This window comes from Abramis brama, assembly GCF_963993115.1.
Source record: "Abramis brama genome assembly, chromosome: 24".
In the NCBI taxonomy this organism is placed as follows: domain Eukaryota; kingdom Metazoa; phylum Chordata; class Actinopteri; order Cypriniformes; family Leuciscidae; genus Abramis; species Abramis brama.
The window spans coordinates 19973414-19993599 of NC_139986.1; the positions used below are offsets into that span (position 1 = coordinate 19973414).

Consider the following 20186-nt stretch of genomic DNA (forward strand, 5'->3'; position numbering starts at 1 on the left):
ACTAAGAACACTATTTATTTATTTGGCACAAAGATGGAATTCAATTAGCGTCACAATTAAACATTAACAGATAACATTAAACTTTTAACAGATGAATTTACACTAAATAATACAATTAAAAATACCCTATTTTACATGACTGAGTCTCAAGACTCAAACATTTTATTTTTTAACCGATTAATTTAGCACCATCCAAATAACTTCCATGTAGTGATTCCAATGAATCAGTGAGTCATTTCATTTTAGAATGGATTGATTTAGAATCAACCAAATTACTTTGTGCAGTGATTCCAATGAATGAGTGAATCATTTCGTTTTTGAATGGATTCATTTTATTTAAAACCATCCAAACTACTTCTGTTCAGTGATTCCAATGAATCAGGAACTCATTTCATTTTTCAATGGATTGATTTATAACCATTTAAATGACTTCTGGTTTTTGAATGTATTCATTTAGAAACATCCAAATGAACCAGTTCACTAGAATGAATCAGACTTCCAATGCTACATACTGTATTAGTAATTCATCTCTTATCACATTATTACTCCATTTTGTTGTCATTTCCAAGAACATTTGTGCTATTTTTGTGTTTTTACTAAAGCTCATTCTGGTTGAAATATCTTTTGCACAGTAGTGACAGTCCGAAGACTGACGGTGCGGCAGCTGACCGAGGCTCTGCAGACAAATCCCTAGATATCGGTGAGTCCCTGTTCAGAGATGCCATTCAATCCAGAATAACCCATGACTAATAAGACTTATAATAATCTATATCTAATAAGATTAAAACAGCTCTCTGTCCAACTCACTTCATTCGTTTCCATTCTGGAGATGATGGTCTGCCGGTTTTTTTTCCTGTGTTTGTGATGCATATGCACGTGATATATATGTGGTCCCGTGTGTTTATCTTTGTATTTGTGTGACTCTCGGCTGAAGATGTAGAAGACTTCGACTCCATCGTCTTATCCACAGAGAAGCTGAACCACCCGACCGCATCACGGCCCCGTGTGATGGACCGGCGGCCACGATCGCAAATCTTCACGTCTGTGAGTCCACTGATTTTATTTGTGCATTTCCGTAATTATGTTGTGTGTTTTTGTTATTTTTATTAGTGTTTATTTTTTATATTTTTTTATATCTATATATACCCAGTGGGCACCGGAAGTCAATGTAACATCAGAAAGACGAAGGACAATGTTATACTGACGTAAAATTTTGGATGAAAATGAAAATTGGGTTGACGTCAAAATCCAACATTGTTTTTTTTTGTCAGCCTCCAACACTGGACCACCGTTGACTTTTGGTTGCTTAAAACCATAACTTATAACCAACAAAATATCAAAGTGTAATGATGTTATAATTTAACATTGTGTCAACATTAGCACTATGACTCTCATGAACCTCATGACTAAATGTTGGTGTTGGATGTCAATTTGATGTTGGCATTAGATGTTTTGGAAAACATTGAAATTTTGTTAAGTAATACCACAACTTAAAATCAACAAAAAATCAATTCAACTGTTCTACAGTACATCAAAATGACATGGCCATTGGACATTGAATTTTTTTATGGTTTTAGTTTCTGTTAACTATAATAACTCTGCCACACATGCTTGTTTGTTGTTATTTTTTACTAATCAGAGTGTCAGGTCAATTACATTTGGGGGGTTTTCACGCCTATCAGATGCAATCAACTAACAAAGTGTCATAGATTTGTGACTTTTACAGGTGTTCAGTGTTAATCCGTCAGATATGATTGTGTCATTTGCTATGTGTGAACGTCACATGGGCTTACCCCGCTCTGCCTGTCTATGGGTTATCTGGTCATGATCACTTAAATATCTCTCTACTTCCTAGTCCTCTCTCTCTAGTCCTGACCTCCTGGACTTCCCATCTCCAGAGGAGGAGAGGAGAGAAAAGGAGATGGGAAAGGAAGAGCAGGACTCATTCACTCCCAAAACTTTTGACAACTCCAAGAAGATGCCCAAGGCAGTGCCAGTCATAACAGTAAGCCCCCCCCACTCCCCTCCCAGTCATCCACCCCCTTACACCCACCTCTCCTTTTGCATGCACATCCCTGTCCTACCACAAGGGAGCACCCTTGTCAAGCATTTTTATGTACAGACACAAAAAGTATTACTTTTGGATACTTGAGTCACACTTTTAAATGATTTCTTTTAAAATTCTTACATTTGAAGTGTGTCTTAGAGGGATAGTTCCCCCCAAAATGAAAAATCTGTCATTATTTACTCACTCTCATAATGTTCCAAACTTGTAAGACTTACTTTCTTCTGAGAAAAAAGAAGAGGATATTTTGGAAAATGCCTGTTTTTGTTTTTTTTTGTCCATAGGATAAAAGTCAATGGGGTCCAATAGAGCGCTGCAGTGATGTGTGTGTTTTTTTTTTGTTTGTTTTTTTTTTTTAGTTAGCATCACCCTGGTTCGACAAAAATATTTGGCATTTGGATTATTGCAGAAAATAAGCTTTGGGGCCAACAAAAGTTTATGATTCTTTCACATTTTGTTCATCATGATAATAATCTTCAATCTTTGAAGATGTTAAATGATAATCTAATCTTGGAAGCCTAAATACAAAACGTAAGCTATAAACAAACTACACCCTGGTCACATGACCACCAATATTAAGCTTCCAATAACACTTTCGGTCTTTATACAAAAAAAGTTTGTTAAAATAGTTTGCAAGAGAACAATTATAAACACAGTCTGTCTGTAAAAGCAGATTATAGAGAGGAGATGAGTTTACCTTTTCGGTGTGATGAAAGTAACTTCTGCAGTCCCATTTAGACACCTGCCTTTTTCAAGACAAGTCAAAGCTTAAAAAAAATCATGAGGGGCTGTTATTGATGTATTTTATGTTATAGAATAAAGCATGAAAATATCCTGAGCTTGTGTTCACCATAGGCCTTATTTCAAGCATTTAAGCAAAAAACCCACTGTATGATGGAGCCGGAAGTGCTTAAATGCTAACTCGTTTCTAGGTTTTCACCTCCAAAAATATGTCAGTCCTGCAGCACTCCATTTGTTGTTTTGGACCCCACTGACTTTCATTGTATGGATAAAAACAGTTCTTAAAAATATCTTCACAGATGAAATATAGTCATGCAGGTTTGGCATGACATGAGGGTGAGTAAATAATGATAGAATTTTAATTTTGGGGTAAACTATCTCTTCAAGTGTCCAAATACTTTAAGGTGCCACTCACACACACACACACACACACACACACAAAGAGAGACTGAGGCCCGAAATGGAAGACAAACGTCCAAGAGTGATTGTTTGATAAGTTCTTTTTCTGATATCTCATGGGGGTTTTCCACAGGCTCCTGAGAAATCGCCTTTACCCCCTAAACCAAGTGCCCCTCCATCCTCTTCTGGGTCCAGTGGGTCTTCTCTCCATCAGGGCTCCGCTGGTCTGCGGCCCCATTCCCCTTCCGTTGATGTGAGAGGGAAGAATGAACAGGGTTCCACGCTGGAGGAGCTCAAAGCACAATTACGAGACCTGAAAGGAACCGTGGAGCTCATGAAGAGCCAGCACAAGTATGAACCAACTGGATGGGGATCAGGGGTGTCCAATCCTGCTCTTGGTGGGCCACTGTCCTGTAGAGTTAAGCCCCAACCCCAATCAAACAAAGTCTGACTAGGCAATCTAGAAACTTCCAGGGAGGCAAGTTGGAGCTAAACTTTGCAGGACAGTGGCCCTCCAGGACCCTGGTTTGATGGAAGACAGATGGAGTGAAGTAGTGAAAGAGGGGAAGTATAAAGAGAAGGAAATTATTAATCAATGTATGGAAGTATGGAAGGAAATGTTTGAGATGAGATGTGGGATGAATGAGTTGATTGACTGATGTCTTTTTAGAAGGATGTGAAATGTGTGTAATTCCCAAACTTGTTTTATCAGACAAGAAATTAAGCAGTTGGTGAGTGAACTGGATGAGGAGAAGAGGATTCGTATTTCACTGCAGGTGAGGGGATATTAGATTAGTCACTAACCAGGTGCAACACAATAAAGCAATATTAGCCACCCTAACATACACTGCCCAGCCAAAAAAAAAAAAAAAGTCGCTGTTTGGATTTAAATAGGCAAATGCTTAAGTCTATGGATCAGTATTGCAGTGATTATTGTTATGTTTCTAGCATGTTAAATGATTGGCAACAGTTCTTCTAACCCTAATTGAGTAGATTTTCATTTCTTAAACAACCATGTGGAAAGATACATCATGGCCATATTCCAGGATGACAATGTCAAGATTCATCAGGCTCAAATTGTGAAAGAATGGTTGGGAGGGAGCATGAATAATCATTTTCACACATGAATTGGCACCTCTGAGTCCAGACCTTAAATTCATTGAAAGTCTTTGGGATGTGCTGGAGTAGACTTTACAGAGTGCTTAACATTTTCAATACAAAATCTGTGAAACCAGGGGGAAATAATCTTAAATCTTAATATGTGAAGTGTTGTTTATATTTCCTATGGCTGTGTTTAACTGACTCCTCTTTGTTTTATGCTTTGTTTTAGATGGAAGTGGAGCAGATTAAGAAATCCCTGTCCAAATGAACTCAAGCATGCTGGATGTATCAGATGAAGGATCTGGCTGAGGTTCCACACCACAGCCCGAGTAGATTGTGCCAAAAAAAAGAACAATGTATCAGAACAATTGCATAAAGAAAACAACTGTTTACCCCCCCAAATCACTTGTACTCTTTCAGCTTTCGTTGTTTTAAGAAGCTTATTTTGCGTGTTATGCTCAGACTGGGTGCTGACTCACAGACCCGTTGCCCGGGTGTGGCCTTACGGTGGGTCATGTGATTAAAGGGTGCCGATGACCCACACCTGGAGACGGGTGATAGCGGTTGCCATGGGGATTAGCTGGTCTCCTGCACAACTGTGACACAGTTACCCCATCACCCTCTCTAGTACTGCCTCTGAACGCTAGTCAAAGAACACATCAAATGAAGGAGAAAGCAGTGTGTTTTACTTAAATACTTTTCACCTTAAGTTCTTTTCTTTTGACTTGGAGGCCTTCTGTTATTTTCTTTATATGCAAAGATGCGTTTGATTTCACACCCCTTGCAGTTTCCACATGCAGCAAACCCACATTGAGGCCTTGTTTATTTGGAGCGTAGTCTTTCCTATTTCTTTTACGTTGGTGATGACAATGAGAAAACTCACGTTTTGTTTTCTTGACTAGGTTGTTTTCTTTGAAATCTTCTATATATACTTTTATATTTTAATGTACTAAATACAATAATGTGTGCAGATTTTATTAAAAAAAGATACTTCAAAAAAGTGATTTTCTGGTTCTTTGTTTATTATTAGGGCCCAAGCCCTGAAAGGGCGAAGGCCCTATTGTTTTCGTAAGGATTTTTTATTTATTTTTTTTACTTATTATTATTTTTCTTCTGCCTTTTTGCCACTTTTGGGGCCCTTAACATACTCAAAAACTCTTGAAATTTTGCACACACGTCAGAACCTGCAGCCATCAGGGCCGGACTGAAGCTGGTACCCGGGCGTGGTAGGGGGGCTCGACAGCGCCCCCTGGAATGGTGTCCGAAAACTTGGTCCATAAATTTGGTATACTGTAAATTTGCATACATTAACTGATCTTGATGAAACTTCAGCAGTGTGTCTGTGGTAAGAGGCCGATCAGATGGATGTAACTATTGTGAGTCAAAGTTATAGCGCCACCAACTGGCAGCAGGAAGTGTGTCACTTTCAAAATGCTTTTGACAAAAGTGGGGGGGTTAGTTTTACCTACAGTTTAAAAAATCAATACGTATATTGGTGTCATCGAGCCGGACAACTTTCTAATTTACAGTCATTATCTCCGAGCAACAGGAAGTCAGATATTTTGGTTTGAATGTGGATTTCTTTGCAAAATCAGCCTCTGAATTTTTACCCACTCCTCTTAAATGGTTTATTTTATTCACACCAAACTTTTCAACACGATGAAAATACATTAAAAGATGCTGAATTGTGAACGGATAATAAATATCTCAAACGGTTTTGCTATGGTGAGGGATTAAATAATGTCAAAAAAGGAAAAACTAAAAGCCTCATATCTTCTAAAAATGTAATTATACATCATTTATTTCTATATAAAATTATACAAATATCAGAACTAAACCCATTTTATTCTTTTTTTCAATTTAATAATTGTTTAAGTTTAAAAACAGCCAGAATGTTTTTTTAGTCCAAAAAATAAATAAATCATGTCATTCATAGTGCTATACATAGTGCTGTACCCTCTTGTGTTCAAAATCAGGTAGGCCTATTGTATCTATATAAAAATATACTAGGTATGTGACGGTGAGAGTATTTTACCACCGGTTAATCAACGGGTTAATCAACGTTAATCAATGTTGTGGAATATTTTGAGTGTATCATAAAATCAGAATAAGGTAAGACAAGTAATATTTTCTGTCTTTTATACATCTATATCTATCTATCTATCTATCTATATATATATATATATATATATATAAATATAGCTGCGAGCAGCGATGAAGGGTTTAGGTAACTAAAGGCACCGGGGTTGCGGTGCCACCGGCTTGGGCCCGTAATCGCTGCTCGCAGCTATATTATATGCTTATGTCCTCTAGGTGGTGCACCAGGGTCAAGTAGCCTATGTAAATCTTATTGCCCGGGTTTATACAAAATTTATTATTCAGAATTGATATTAAAAATTGCAAATCATATAGCCAGTGACTTGGACATGTTTTAAAGGGGTCATGAACTGAGAATTCAACAATGTGAATGTCCAGCAGTGCATTATTTGTTTGTATTCGGTGTATTTCACTGTGGATTATTTGGTAGTCGCGATTTCGACGCAGGCTTTGCAAACAGACTTTTACGATATGGATCTGCCAGCAACGCCACAAACATGTAAGTAACCATGTTTATTCTAATGCCTGTAATCAGTGATTTCTGATGTATAATTATTCAAGTTCAGATAGATTATCTTTCTCTCAAAATCGTTCAGTACTGTTTATGCATCAGCAAATCAAGCTAGTGACTAAGTGATCAACTTCACATCGTTTCTCTTAGTAGGATGAAAATAATCTTATTTAAACTGTGATTCAATTATATACAGAAAGCGATCAAAGAACGCTACCTTTTCTAATCGCCCAAGCTGTCAATCATACATCACGAGTTTATCTGGACACTTGCCAAAACTTATGAAATTAATGATGCTGTTACACTGCACAACGAATCTCTTACTGTATTTACATCGTGTTTGCATTGTTATTTGGTGAAAGCATTCGTGAGAGTGCAGAAATTGCGTTGCAATGATGAGATCACTTCATTCATGCGAATGCGATCAACAGACGATCTTTCATCTGCTCAATGCTCATCACTGCAACCTTTCATGTGTTGGGAATAAATCTAAATATAATGCTATACTTTACACCTTTTTCTCATCATCTTGGTCATCTGTATTAACCCACCAAAGAATATCATTTGATAGAAAATATAATTACCAGAAAGTTCATTTCCCTTTCCAGTATAAGTCAGAATCCTCCATCCAAGCATCAAACAGCTGATCTGTGATCAGATTTTAAATTCTTGTACATCTTTTTGGATAGGGGTCACTGTCATGTATATATGAGATGGAAGGTTATTTTAAGTTCAGCTGCTAAGGGTAAGATCACACACATCAAGCGGCTCATATAAAAACAAACACTCAGACGGCCCTCAGAAGTGCTCACCGTCTGCAGCTATATGGACCCCTCTCTCAAACACATTTAAGACATTCACTGATATCATTCCATAGGCATCCGCTGCTCTTTATGGTATTTGATCTGGTAATTGAGGATCAGGTCTCCTGGTTGCTGGCCACTGAGGCCTGCAGATAACTGTGTCTCTAAGGACGGTCACATCACTAATGATGCACAAAACCAGGAGATGTGAGCACACCTCAGAAATGTTTTAGAATCCAGTATGTAAATTGTTGTTTGGGTCAATCATGTGAAAAAATATATATTTTGCATTTGATTATGCATTATATTTCTTTAATACTTCTAATTTATTTGATAATGCAGATGTATAAAAGATAAAATATCAGTACATTTGCAGGTGGAATAATTGAAAACATGCAGATTTTATTCATAAACAAAACATTCATCATTCTGAACCCTCTCATCACACCTTTTGTCTACAAGAGTAAAGTTTCTATGAATGAGGAACTACTAGTAGTTCGGCATTTCGCCACAACCACCAGTTTTTTCAAGTATACTTCTGTCAATGACGCCAGTATGTTGACAGCATTTGTGAAGAAACAATTCTGTGTTGTAATTAAAAATTTTTTTTGTAATTTGTGTGCCTTAAAGGATGTGTTAATCATGTTATGTCCCTTCTGCATGATCTCGTATGTGGTTGTCTATTTGTCTGTAAACAAATGAAATAAATGATAACTAAAATTAGTTATTCTTTAAATGGCATTCTATTAAAGAATAAAAGAGACATTTGTATAAATATTTTATTAGTAGTAGTAGTAGTAGTAGTTATAATAATATAACAATAATCACAATAAAAACAGCAATATTCACAATTATTATTGTTGTTATTTTTATATTCTATTATTTTTAAAACTGAACCGCTCTAGACCCTAATATGAGTAGCAAGATCAACAAATCTCTTAAAAAATCTTTTACATTTACAATTTGACCACTAACTTATATATGTAGTGGCAAAGTTGTAAAATGACCCAACTTGTAAAACAAACCTCACAGATTTTATATATATATATGTATGTATATATATATATGTATATATATATATATATATATATATATATATATATATATATATACATATACATATATATATATATATATATATATATATATATATATATATATATATATATAAATATATATATAACGTTTAAAAATATAATAAATTGATGGTGAAATAAACAAAACAAAAAATAAAACATCTCAATATTTATTGTGGGAAAATAATTTAGGCTACATCAATTACCGCTGTCACCACGGTTATGACGTCACGTTGCCGTTTTGCGCCTATTGAAGTTTAAAACCGTGTCAGAGTCCTGCACGGGTCCGATTTTGTAAATCCGCACCCGCCCGTACCCGCAGTGCTTCAAACCGCATCCGACCCGTTATACGTCAACAGCACCAATTAAAATCCGCACCCGACCCGACCCGCTTAAAATAGAACCGACACCCGACCCGCACCCGAAATAAAATCAGTTTAGCCAATCACATTATAGACACACTTACAAAAATGTTTATTGCCAGGTCATACAGAAGTTATATCGACAATTAACACAAGGACAACTTCAGCCGAAGCTGTCAAAAGGCCGGTAGGCTACATGAAGAACATGGCTAACGTTACCACAAAACTGAGTAACCTTAACATTTTACCAATCGAACAGACGCGGCTACAACACTATATCTGCCACGCAATTTCGTCTAGCCTACATCTGACCATTTTGGGTTCAAACACTGCACACCACACATACTGAACAGTGTTAAATCTGAAATATACTGTTCGATAGAACTGCTTGGTTTGTTACCACAGTTATCTGCGTGCTTCCTCAGCGATGAAGTTCCACATTTGCGGCTATCCAACACGAAAATGCATGCAGCAAAGCCTTTCACAATATTGTTTTCTTCAGATAACTCCAAAATTCTCCCACACACTGGACTTTACTTTTGATGACGTATTGTCGACAACTTTACAATCTCCACTAGCAACTCCTCAGCATCCATCTCGACGACTGCAGATCGCGCGCGCGCGGTTATGAGGGATTTTTAAAAGTGAAAGTAGTAGCCTAGGTTACGTTATAGATCCTGGTAGGGCGTGGCGCGTGGGCACAAATAAACTGATGTGGATTTTAAATTATTTTATCAACTTGAAATACAGAAATATTTTTGTAGATGTGTTCCTAAAACTATGCATATATTTTTACGTTTGCACGTGATCGTTTTAAACCCGTGTTTAGACCCGTGTTTCCCCCGTGTCCGACCCGACCGCACCCGTATCCGACACAGTTGGATATTTTTCACCCGTTTGAGCAAAATTTGCGGGTCACCCGTCGGGTACCCGCGGTTAACCGAACCCGTGCAGGACTCTAAACCGTGTATTCTATTTGTTTACCAAGAAGGCATCCGTGTCACTGAAGAGTGAGATAAAATGTGAAATTTGTGACGTGTAAAGAAAACCAAGGTAGGCTTGTCATTTGTGAATATTTTACAGAATATTTTCATGGTGCGTAATTTTTGAATTACGAAAATATTAATTCTGTGTAGGCTATAAAATAGCGAAACAAAATCAGTCGGTCGCTTTATTACTTGAATATGTAAAATGCAATTTCCACCTCATCATTTCTACACTTCAGACGTGATGGAAATTAGGCCTACATCATTTCAGAGTAAAAATGACTAAACTCTTTTGAACGTAAGTGAGCGTGGGAAAAGTTTCAATGAAGCCTTGCAATGTATTGGAATTGTTTGCTTCCAGTTTCTCGATTCTGAAATGAAATGAAAACAACAGAAAGTAAACCAGTTTGGCGAGCTGGAGCCCTGGGCTATATGGATCTGGTGGCGGTGCTCTGTTTGCCATGCGCGTATCAACACGGACAAGTTTTATATTTAGACATCTGCTCCAGATGATTCATAGAGTCTGTACATGCAGCAACAACCGCGAGACGTTCCTCGCGCACTTAACTCTTATGAAATATACTTAGGCTACGCCTGAACGGAAGGACAGACGTTTGAGGAAATGATCGGATCAGTTTGCAGAGAGGGCAGGAGGAATGACTTCCTCAAATAGGATGGTAATGCCTGTCTTTGGAGACATCGAGTGCGCGGTGCGCATTAAGTTTGTCTGACTATCTGCACTTTCCGCGTTAATTCACAAGAGCTGCATTTTGTATAATTGCACAACCGCTGGCGCAAACGAGATAAAACTGGACCGGATTGTAATATTTAGTGATGCGCGCTGCTTTAATGAATCGCAAGACGCTGGACGTCACAGCCACGCGCCTTTCCGTGCCACAGGTGCGCACTACACTTTGGTTATTCATTATTGATTAACGGCGCAAAGAAAAGGAGGAACGCGCAGAGGGACAAAACAATTACTCGCAGTATGGAGATCATGTCCAATCAACCCACATCAGAGACTGGTGGCGACCACACCGCAGCGGTTTCCATGTCTGCAGGCGTGGAGAGGACTGATGTGACCAGCCCGAGTCCGGTGACCAAACAGAGGTCCCTGCGAGCGGTTTATGTGCTGAATGATGGACTGAAAGCAGTGGCCGCGAACAGCCCGGAATCCGGGGCGCTCCAGTGTCTCCAGCGCGCCTGCGACGCGGAGAGTGCCATATTAACTACAGTGACTTTTGGACGATTAGACTTTGGGGAGACAACAGTGCTTGATACCTTTTATGATGCAGGTGAGGCTCTGCAAGGCAGGTTTAAGGCATGGGTGCTCGAGGCTATAGTTCTAGAGCTCCCCAACACTTTACCCTTTGGGTGTCTCTCTTATCTGGCACACCCAGTTCAGTTCTTGGAGCCTCTAACAAGGAGCTGATGAGTTGAATAGTGTGTGCTGGATTACGGAAACATTCAAAATGTGTAATTTTTGGAGAGCCTCTTGGACCAGGACTTCCATAGATAACATTCAGCCCTGCAGGATGGTGCATCTAAGAATAGAAACTCATTGGCATTGGTCATGTAAGATTTAGAGCATGGGTGTGTAATTGAATTAAGTTACTTGTAAGAATAGTACTATAGTACTAATGGTGCAAATAAAATAATATTATATAAATAAAAATAAAAAGTTATAAACAAAACTTCATAAAACATCAATATAAAAAATATGTAAAATTATAAATAATAAATAAATAAATGGTGGTGCTGTACATATGCAAAAACTTGCAGTTGCGCTCTTATAATTATTACTTAAATTAATTTAAAAAAGTGAATATTAGTAATACCATGCAAAAAAAAAATATATATATATATATATATATTCATTAAATAATCATAAATAAAACAATATAACATAAGAAACATTATAATTATTATATAAATATTTTTTACTTTTTTACACACACACACACACATATATATATATATATATATATATATATATAAATATATATATATATATATATATATATATAATGTGATGTTATGGTTAGGGATCAATGGGCTTTCCAAGGTCATGGCAATCTCTTTCAATGGATATTAGGTGTGCATCTGGGATCTTCTGCCTCCAGCACATTCCTTTCCTGGAATTTACTCGCTAGGTCTAGTATGAAGTATCTCTATCTTTCTATCTTTCTCTCTCTCTCTCTCTCTCTCTCTCTCTCTCTCTCTCTCTCTCTCTCTCTCTCGTGGGCGTGGCTGCACGCAATACTCTGGGTGATCAAAATATGTTTTCATATGAGCTTTAGGAGGGTGAGAAAATGGGAATGTTTTTAAGTTTGATGCCGAGCCCTTTTGTGCATGCAGAATTTGCTACAGCATTGGCAGCACTTTTCAATGAAGAAAAGTGCATTTTAGAGCTAAAACTTTGAATTCTAGTTCTGCAAAAGTGAACAAAACTCTCTATATACAGTTCTATAGACTAGTCTTCTTGTTATTGTATTTTCCTCTTCTCTTTACTAAGAATGTGAGTCATGCATCTTACAGTACATCAAGTCTGGTCTTGTATTTTTGAGCTTATACTAGTGCATGGCTTTTAAACATGATTTCAGATGTTTGAGTAGTTTCAACAGAGTAAGCACAGACTGTTTGACTGGAAACGAACAAATATAACCATATATAGTAGAACAAATATGCCCTTAGGACTAACTTTAAACATACAAAAGGTTATTTAAAGAGTTTATAGTGTGTGCTGTCATGGACAGTCATAATAAACAAAAGAAGCTCATAAAAATGTTTCTTAAATAACAGGCACTGAGATTGATGCCCAAAGTATGCAAAACTAGAGTGTATTATAGAGGGATTCTGCATTATGGTCTCCCAGAGGGCTTACCGTGTCTCTGATTGATTGCAGACATTGCAGTTGTGGACATGAGCGATGTGTTCAGACAGCCATCCCTGTTTTATCACCTCGGTGTGCGTGAGAGCTTTGACATGGCCAACAATGTCATCCTCTACCACGACACGGACCCTGACACGGCACAATCCCTTAAGGTGAGAGTCTTAAACACACTCACAAACAGTTTGTTTACCTAGACTTCTGTTGACCTATTATGCCCTTTTACAAAGTTTTGATTTTGTCTTTAGGGTCTACTAGAATAGGTTTTCATGCTTGAATGTTCAAAAAACACCTTTTTTTTCACATATTTAACATTGTTTTAAAATACAATCGGTCAGTAACGCTCTGTTTAGTTTTGGTCTTTATGAAACACCTCCTTTCAAAAATGTGCAATGTGCTCTGATTGGTCGGCTGAACCAGTGTGTTATGATTGGTCAACCGCTTCGAGCATGTTTCGGAAATGCCACTCCCCTTATCATTACTGCAAGTTTCAACACAACTCAGCCAGGCTTCACCCCTTTTATTTTGCGTATGCCTTGGTGGGAATTGTGATGTGTACGTTCCTGGAAGAAAACTCAAGACTATAATCATGGTGTTTCAGGGGGTTCAGAAACAGTACACACTGATATAGAGTATAAGTCCATTTGGAGTGGACTTTGTGCTTTATAATTTTGCAGACCTTTTTCATGCTCAAACCGCAACATTACACACTAATTTTTTAAAAAAAATCATAATATATCACCTTTAAAGGTGCTGTGTGTCACTTTTTTTGATGTTCAATGATTTTAAGAAAGCCATATGTAGTTTGATTTTCCAGTAAATACTGGATTAATTAATATTGATTTCATTAATAGTTTGAGGTAGGACTACATGTTTGTATAAATAATGGAAGATTGGAAACCTGTTTGGTAACAGTAAGTATTTTTGCCGTTGTTTAGCGCTGCTGATTGCAGAAAAATTAAGTGCTATACCTTTAAATCAAGCTAATTATAATTACTACAGATGTTTAGACTAATAATTATCCAAAACCACAATCTTACCCCTAAAGAAAATCCTATTTATTAATAAAAAAAACAAAAAAAATTCCCCTTTTAAGACATTCACAAAAAGAGGCTTTGTCTTATTTAGCTCATTTCTAGAAAATATATATATTTATTCAACTTAATTAACTACTTTTCACCTAAAAAATGTCCACAAAAAGAGACTTTGGGACAGATTTACTAATAGCTTGCACCAGTGCAAACCCTCTTTTGGCGTTAAAACTTTCAGGATTTCCTAAAGACAGGGTTATTTTTGTGGCTGACTGTATTGCATATGCATTTAAATGAGTTTCCCTTTCAGATAAACTCCTTCCTAAGCTGAGAATAGCAGGTCAGGCCCGGCCGCCTAGTAGTGGGTGGCCTCTTTGTTCAGATGACAAAGATACTAAAAGAGAATGTAAGGGCCTGAGGGCTCGAAAGTTTAACCTCCCATCAATCCTTGCTAGTATTTATGTAGTGGCACTTAGAAAAAGTTATGACAGGAATATGTAATTCCTAAGTTGTGGGGTTGGTAAATAATGGCATAATGGCCCAAAAAGCATGTCTTAAACCAGACGCTAATTTGTATTTGGTGTGTACCACACAAATACTAGCAAGGATTGATGGGAGGTTAACATTAGTTAACTCAGGCTCTTGTCATCTGAACAAAGAGGCCGCCCACTACTAGGAGCAGGGCCTGACCTACTATTCTCAGCTTATGAAGGAGTTTATGTTTTCTGGGCACCGGACAGTAGAGCTGCCTGAACAACACGGTCTGTATTCGAGCTAAGGAATGCTATCTGCCCGGGACAGCTGCTCATAGCCACGTTGCCACAGAGACATTGGAAGGCATGTGTTCTAGCATACTGAAATGATGACAATCACATGTGGGGAGGAGCATCACACGATCTGTTTGTGTATTTGTTAAAGTTCTGTCACGCTGCTGTGTCCAACTGATTCAGTCCGGTTTCATTCACTGCACCACATGGGCATCAGTCATGGAATAAGTATAATAAATGACATGACAGCAAAACTTGAGAAGTTTGGGACTTATATAAGATAGTCCTGGACAGTCCTAGTCCTTGATTATGATTGGTTGAGCCACATTCAAGCCATTGTAAATATCTCTTCAAACATACACCTGTGACCACATTACATCAATATTACTGCGCCACTATGTCTCTGTGTTGCTTGTTCTGAAGAACTATATTGCTTAACGTTAATGTGTTTATTTTATGAAACCTTGCCAGGTATGTAGAATAACCATTTTATAAAAACAATATGCCCTGTGAAGTTATGGTTTACAGTGAATTTAGAACAGCTAAGGGGGTTTTTCTCTAACAACATTTAGCTGTTCTAAATTCACTGTTTCTTGAGGCTTATGGCTTTAGTATGCATGCATTTTTGGAAATGGAGTAATTATTTTCTTTTCTTTTTTTTCTTGCATAGGACATGGTGGCACAGAAAAACACAGTAAGTATCAAAAGGATGTAATCTGATGAGGTTTGGAGTCCGTTGTTGGTGTGCCAAGAGCTTTGTGTATGAGACTATTTTTGGAGCTCTTATGACATACGTTTACATGCTCTTCGGTGTCAGGGCTCGAAAATATATCCTCCACTTCATTTGGTGGGCAGATCATTTCCTGAACTCTTCTTTATGCACATACAGTACACTAATGTAAGTGGACACAAGGTTCTGGTGGGTCGGCGTGTCCAGGTGTGAAGACTATTGCAGGATTCTGATGAACCCATAAGGGCTCTCAAGGTGTCATGGTACTCTGAGTTAGTGGTTTTGAAAAAGGAGATGGTCGTTGAGTGTTAGTCTTCATTAGGAATTATTCAGGCATCATTCTCAGGAATCGTTAACCCAAGAATTCTGACATTATCTACTCAACCTCATGTTCCAAACTCGCATGACTTTCTTTGCTCTGTTTTCTATGGTGAGTGAAGCTTTCAAGCTTCAAAAACCCGCAAAAACACTCTAAAAGTGTCATAAAAATGGTCCATATGTCTCATGGGCTTCTGGTGTCATGTGATGGCTTTGTGTGAGGAACAGGGTGAAATTTAAATCTGTATTCTTTTCGGGTGACATTAACTTCCAGTAACTTGATCACTGTGTGAATAATAATTCATGAGTCAATTGTAAAAAGAGTAAGACAAATGAACTGGATCAGCCAATTAATTGAAAAGAGTAATTTCCAAATTGCTACTTCTCTCATGAACTCTCATTAACGTAGCAAGGATGAAGCTAGGATTTGCAGTGAATTTGCTTAAATATGTTTGCTCCTCACACCAGTGTTATTTTAGTATTATTTACATACTTTTATAGTATTTATTATTTTGTATTAGCTTTTATTTTTATATTTTCAGTTTTTATTTTAATTTCAGTTTTATTAATTTTATGTTTTAAAAATATATATATTTTTATTTAGCATTTAGCATTTAGCATTTTTATATCAGTTTGAGTGTCTTTGACACAACCTTGTATGTATTTGACAGTTTAAGCGCAATAAGACATGAAAGAGAACGTAGTTTAATACTACTCACGGGACGCGGCGTCTGACAGCCAGCTTTCTGTGCGAGTGCTTCGGACGTGTGCGCTCAGAAAACCATATATCAGAAGTTTAGACTGACATGGCTTTCAAACTAATGCAGATAATAAACTTTCATAATGATGAAGAACTGCAATGTCACGTGACCGCGATAGAGATGATAATCAAAACTAAACAGATGTTCTAGTTTTTGGCTGAGTGTCCGAGGCACGTGCTGTACAGGCTCCGCCCTCTTCTGGAAAGTGGGGTGGGGAGCAGCAGCTCATTTGCATTTAAAGATACATGCACGGAAAAGCATGGTTTTTCTTCCACTCAAAAATGAGCATTTACAACATGGTATAATAAATGATCTGTGGGGTATTTTTAGCTGAAACTCGACAGACACATTCTGGGGACACCTGAAACTTATATTACATCTTGTAAAAAGGGGCATAATAGATCCCCTTTAAGTTTTTAATGTAATATTTATAGTTTATTTCATTTCAGCTTTATTTCGATTAACAGAAAAGTTTTAGTAGTTATAGTTGTTATTTAACAATAACGCCACTGCCTCACACAAAGGTGTTGTGCGGTTTCTAAATGGCTTCTCATACAGAGCATGAGTTGCATGAACCACATCATTAATATTTTTATAGTTTTTACATCTCTTTGAAAGCTTGAAAAGTCAACTCCCTATTCAGTGTAAATGCATGGAAAAGAGTGAATAGTGTTGGAACAACATGAGGGGGAGTAAATGACAGAATTTTTTGGAAGAACTTTGCTTTTGTCTTACTCCGCCTTTATTTTCCTGTCTTCAATTCATACTGTGAAGTGTAGTGTATATTCTTTCTCTGTCACTCTCTTTTTCTCTTTTCCTTTCAGTTCCCTTCACTGTTTGCTCTCCTTTTCTGTCTTTCTCTCTATCTCGTGTGTTACCTGGAGTAGGCTGCAAGGCCTGTTAAAATAGGCTTCCCATGGGTCCAGTTGCCTCCTGAGTACAGGGGCTCCAGCCTAAGGAACAAAGTAGGTACTGCGAGTGTGCTAGTGCATGCTGGGAAAATCCCATATTCATGTATTGAGAGTGACCTCTGATGTTTGTCTCTATCACTAAAAGAATCAAAGTCACTGAGTTATTTCTTGCCGAGAAACAGCTTGTTTAATTTTAAATGCTTCATCATTTCCATTAAGTGGATCCAAAGGCTTGGTAGTTTTTTTGGACCTACATGCCATTATGCCCCCTTGGACCCCATTTTAAAAATCACAATGCTTTAGCTGAAGAGTCTGAGAATTTAAAATGTGCTCAGATGCTATGATTAGAACACAGTCCTAACAGTTTAAATAGTCTAGAAATGTATGGGGACCATTTGACTTGAATGAGGTTTTAGGTGACCCCTTGCATTTGAGGTGTTGATGTGGCAGATTGCTAAGATGTGCTTCAGCCACCTCCATTTAACTCTGGAATTCTTGGACAGTACATGATCACAAAGGTGTCAACAAGATTTCCTTTGGCACTTCACATCTCTTGGCTGGCAGCTGCTGAGTACATGATCACTAACACAGAGTCACCTCTGACAGACAGTTTGTACTTTTACAGATGTACAGACTTCATATTCCAGTGGTCTCTAAATTGCTCCTACCTGCAAAGAATAGGTCTATATTGCATTTTTTCACAGATTTAGAATTTGTTTCTCTTTCTTAGGCCTCCAGTGGAAACTACTATTTCATCCCTTACTTGATGACGCCCAACAACGAGTACTTGTGCTGTGAGAACGTGGCCCAGCGTAGAGCATCGGAGTACATGCAACCCAACTGGGACAACCTTCTTGGACCTCTGTGCGTCCCGTTGGTGGACCGCTTTGTCAACTTACTCAAAGACATTCACGTCACATCTTGGTATGACTGCTCACACTATGATCACTCTTGGCAGGATGCCCACTCTACGGTCTTGCTTTCAGAATATCCTTTACAGAGTTACGCAACGATGTCATGACATTTTTGCTGAACATAAATCAAGTGCTTTGTGATTGTTAAACTTTTTTTTTGACCACATCTCCTTGTCCCTGAATTGAAGAAATGGGACTCAGCCCAAATGGGATGTAGCAGTCAGATAATATCATCAGGACAGACATGCACAGGTGCATGCAATATTTATTAGGAACTACAGTAGCTTCTAACAAGCATCGGGGTGTCATTTCACCCAGAGCTCTGGTATCAAATTTTAAAACTCCCACAGATTGTAGTGCCATGATTTCAGCAAACCTGTTACATAAAGTACACTAGTCTCGTGTAGATAGATTTTTGACTATTGCTAACCCACTTTTTAGCTGGCCAAGAACACTTAAGGTACAAACCAAATTAATTGTTGTTGCATGATGTTTAGATGCATCACATGGTTCCAAAAAGGTGTTTTCTACAGGGGGCCGAGAGTGCTCAATGTGCTGCAACTGTAAAAAAGAGCACTCTCTGCCACCGTAATTTTCGCAGCGATGCCAGAGGAGATCCTTTTTTTGGTTCCCCAAAGGACCTTTCAGTGAACATTTCTTAAAATATTTTTTCTTCTTAACTTGAAGAACATTTAATAATCTATATAACCTTATTCCACTATAAAGAATCTTTTGTAGAATGAAAAAGTTCTATGGATGTTAAAGGTTCTTTATGGAACCATAGATGCCAATAAAGTATCTTTACTTTTAAAGGGTTGCCTCGCCCAAAAATTCATTAATTTCTCACCCTCATGTAGTTCCAAACCCGTAAGACTTTCGTTCATCTTCGGAACACAAATGACGATCTTTTTGATTAAATCTGAGAGCTTTTTTTGTCCCTCCATTGAAAGCTATATGCAACTACCACTTTGATGCTTGAAAAGTTCATAAAGAGAAACTAATCCATATGAATTGAGCGGTTTAGTCCAGATTTTCTGAAGAGACTCGATCGCTTTATATGATGAACAGATTTAGCTTTTATTCACATATAAATATTGATCAGCGAACATAAACAGAAGCTCAACCGAACCTGCTTGACGCGCAAGAACAAACTTCTTGCGCTCAGATTTCATCCAAAAAATCATCCATTTTTGTTCTGAAGATGAACGAAAGTCGGGTTTGGAACTACATGAGGGTGAGAAATTAATGAATTTTTGGGTGAAGCAACTCTTTAAAAGTATATCTGAGGTTTATAGTACCTGCAGATTTATCAGTGTATTCTAAATCCTTTTATAAATTCTTCCCTGACAGTGCTTCTTACAAAGACACTCTCCTGAACGACATCCGAAAAGCTCGAGATAAATACCAGGGTGAGGAGCTGGCCAAGGAGCTTACCCGTATCAAACTCCGCATCGACAACACTGAGGTTTTGACTCAGGACATTGTAATGAACCTGCTTTTCTCCTACAGAGATATACAGGTAAATACTATAAACCAAAAACATCTAGGCATACAATCTAAGCATTAAAAAACTTTACAGCTGGGTTTTAATGGTCATTGTTTCGTGTTTTCAGGACTATGATGCCATGGTTAAATTGGTACAGACCATTGAGATGTTGCCCACCTGTGACTTGGCCATCCAGCCCATGATTCAGTTCCACTATGCTTTTGCGCTCAATAGGTG

General features: G+C 37.8%; 2 protein-coding genes across 4 annotated transcripts in view; both read left to right on the top strand.

Moving 5' to 3' along the window:
- Positions 1-5310, top strand: part of sh3kbp1 (SH3-domain kinase binding protein 1) — a 45289-nt gene extending 39979 nt beyond the window's left edge. For 2 of the 3 annotated variants that reach the window (XM_084102617.1, XM_084102619.1), the window contains 6 exons: positions 633-700; positions 935-1044; positions 1856-2005; positions 3339-3556; positions 3918-3981; positions 4536-5310. In XM_084102617.1, coding sequence (XP_083958743.1) covers positions 633-700; positions 935-1044; positions 1856-2005; positions 3339-3556; positions 3918-3981; positions 4536-4574 — 649 coding nt within the window. In that variant the 3' untranslated portion in view covers positions 4575-5310. The remainder of the gene's footprint in view (positions 1-632; positions 701-934; positions 1045-1855; positions 2006-3338; positions 3557-3917; positions 3982-4535) is intronic. The other variant, XM_084102618.1, reaches the window with a different exon arrangement.
- Positions 5311-10586: 5276 nt separating this feature from the next.
- Positions 10587-20186, top strand: part of map3k15 (mitogen-activated protein kinase kinase kinase 15) — a 35539-nt gene continuing 25939 nt past the window's right edge. Inside the window, exons 1-6 of the mRNA XM_084103101.1 lie at positions 10587-11436; positions 13047-13186; positions 15500-15523; positions 18280-18473; positions 19814-19982; positions 20077-20183. Coding sequence (XP_083959227.1) covers positions 11130-11436; positions 13047-13186; positions 15500-15523; positions 18280-18473; positions 19814-19982; positions 20077-20183 — 941 coding nt within the window. The 5' untranslated portion in view covers positions 10587-11129. The remainder of the gene's footprint in view (positions 11437-13046; positions 13187-15499; positions 15524-18279; positions 18474-19813; positions 19983-20076; positions 20184-20186) is intronic.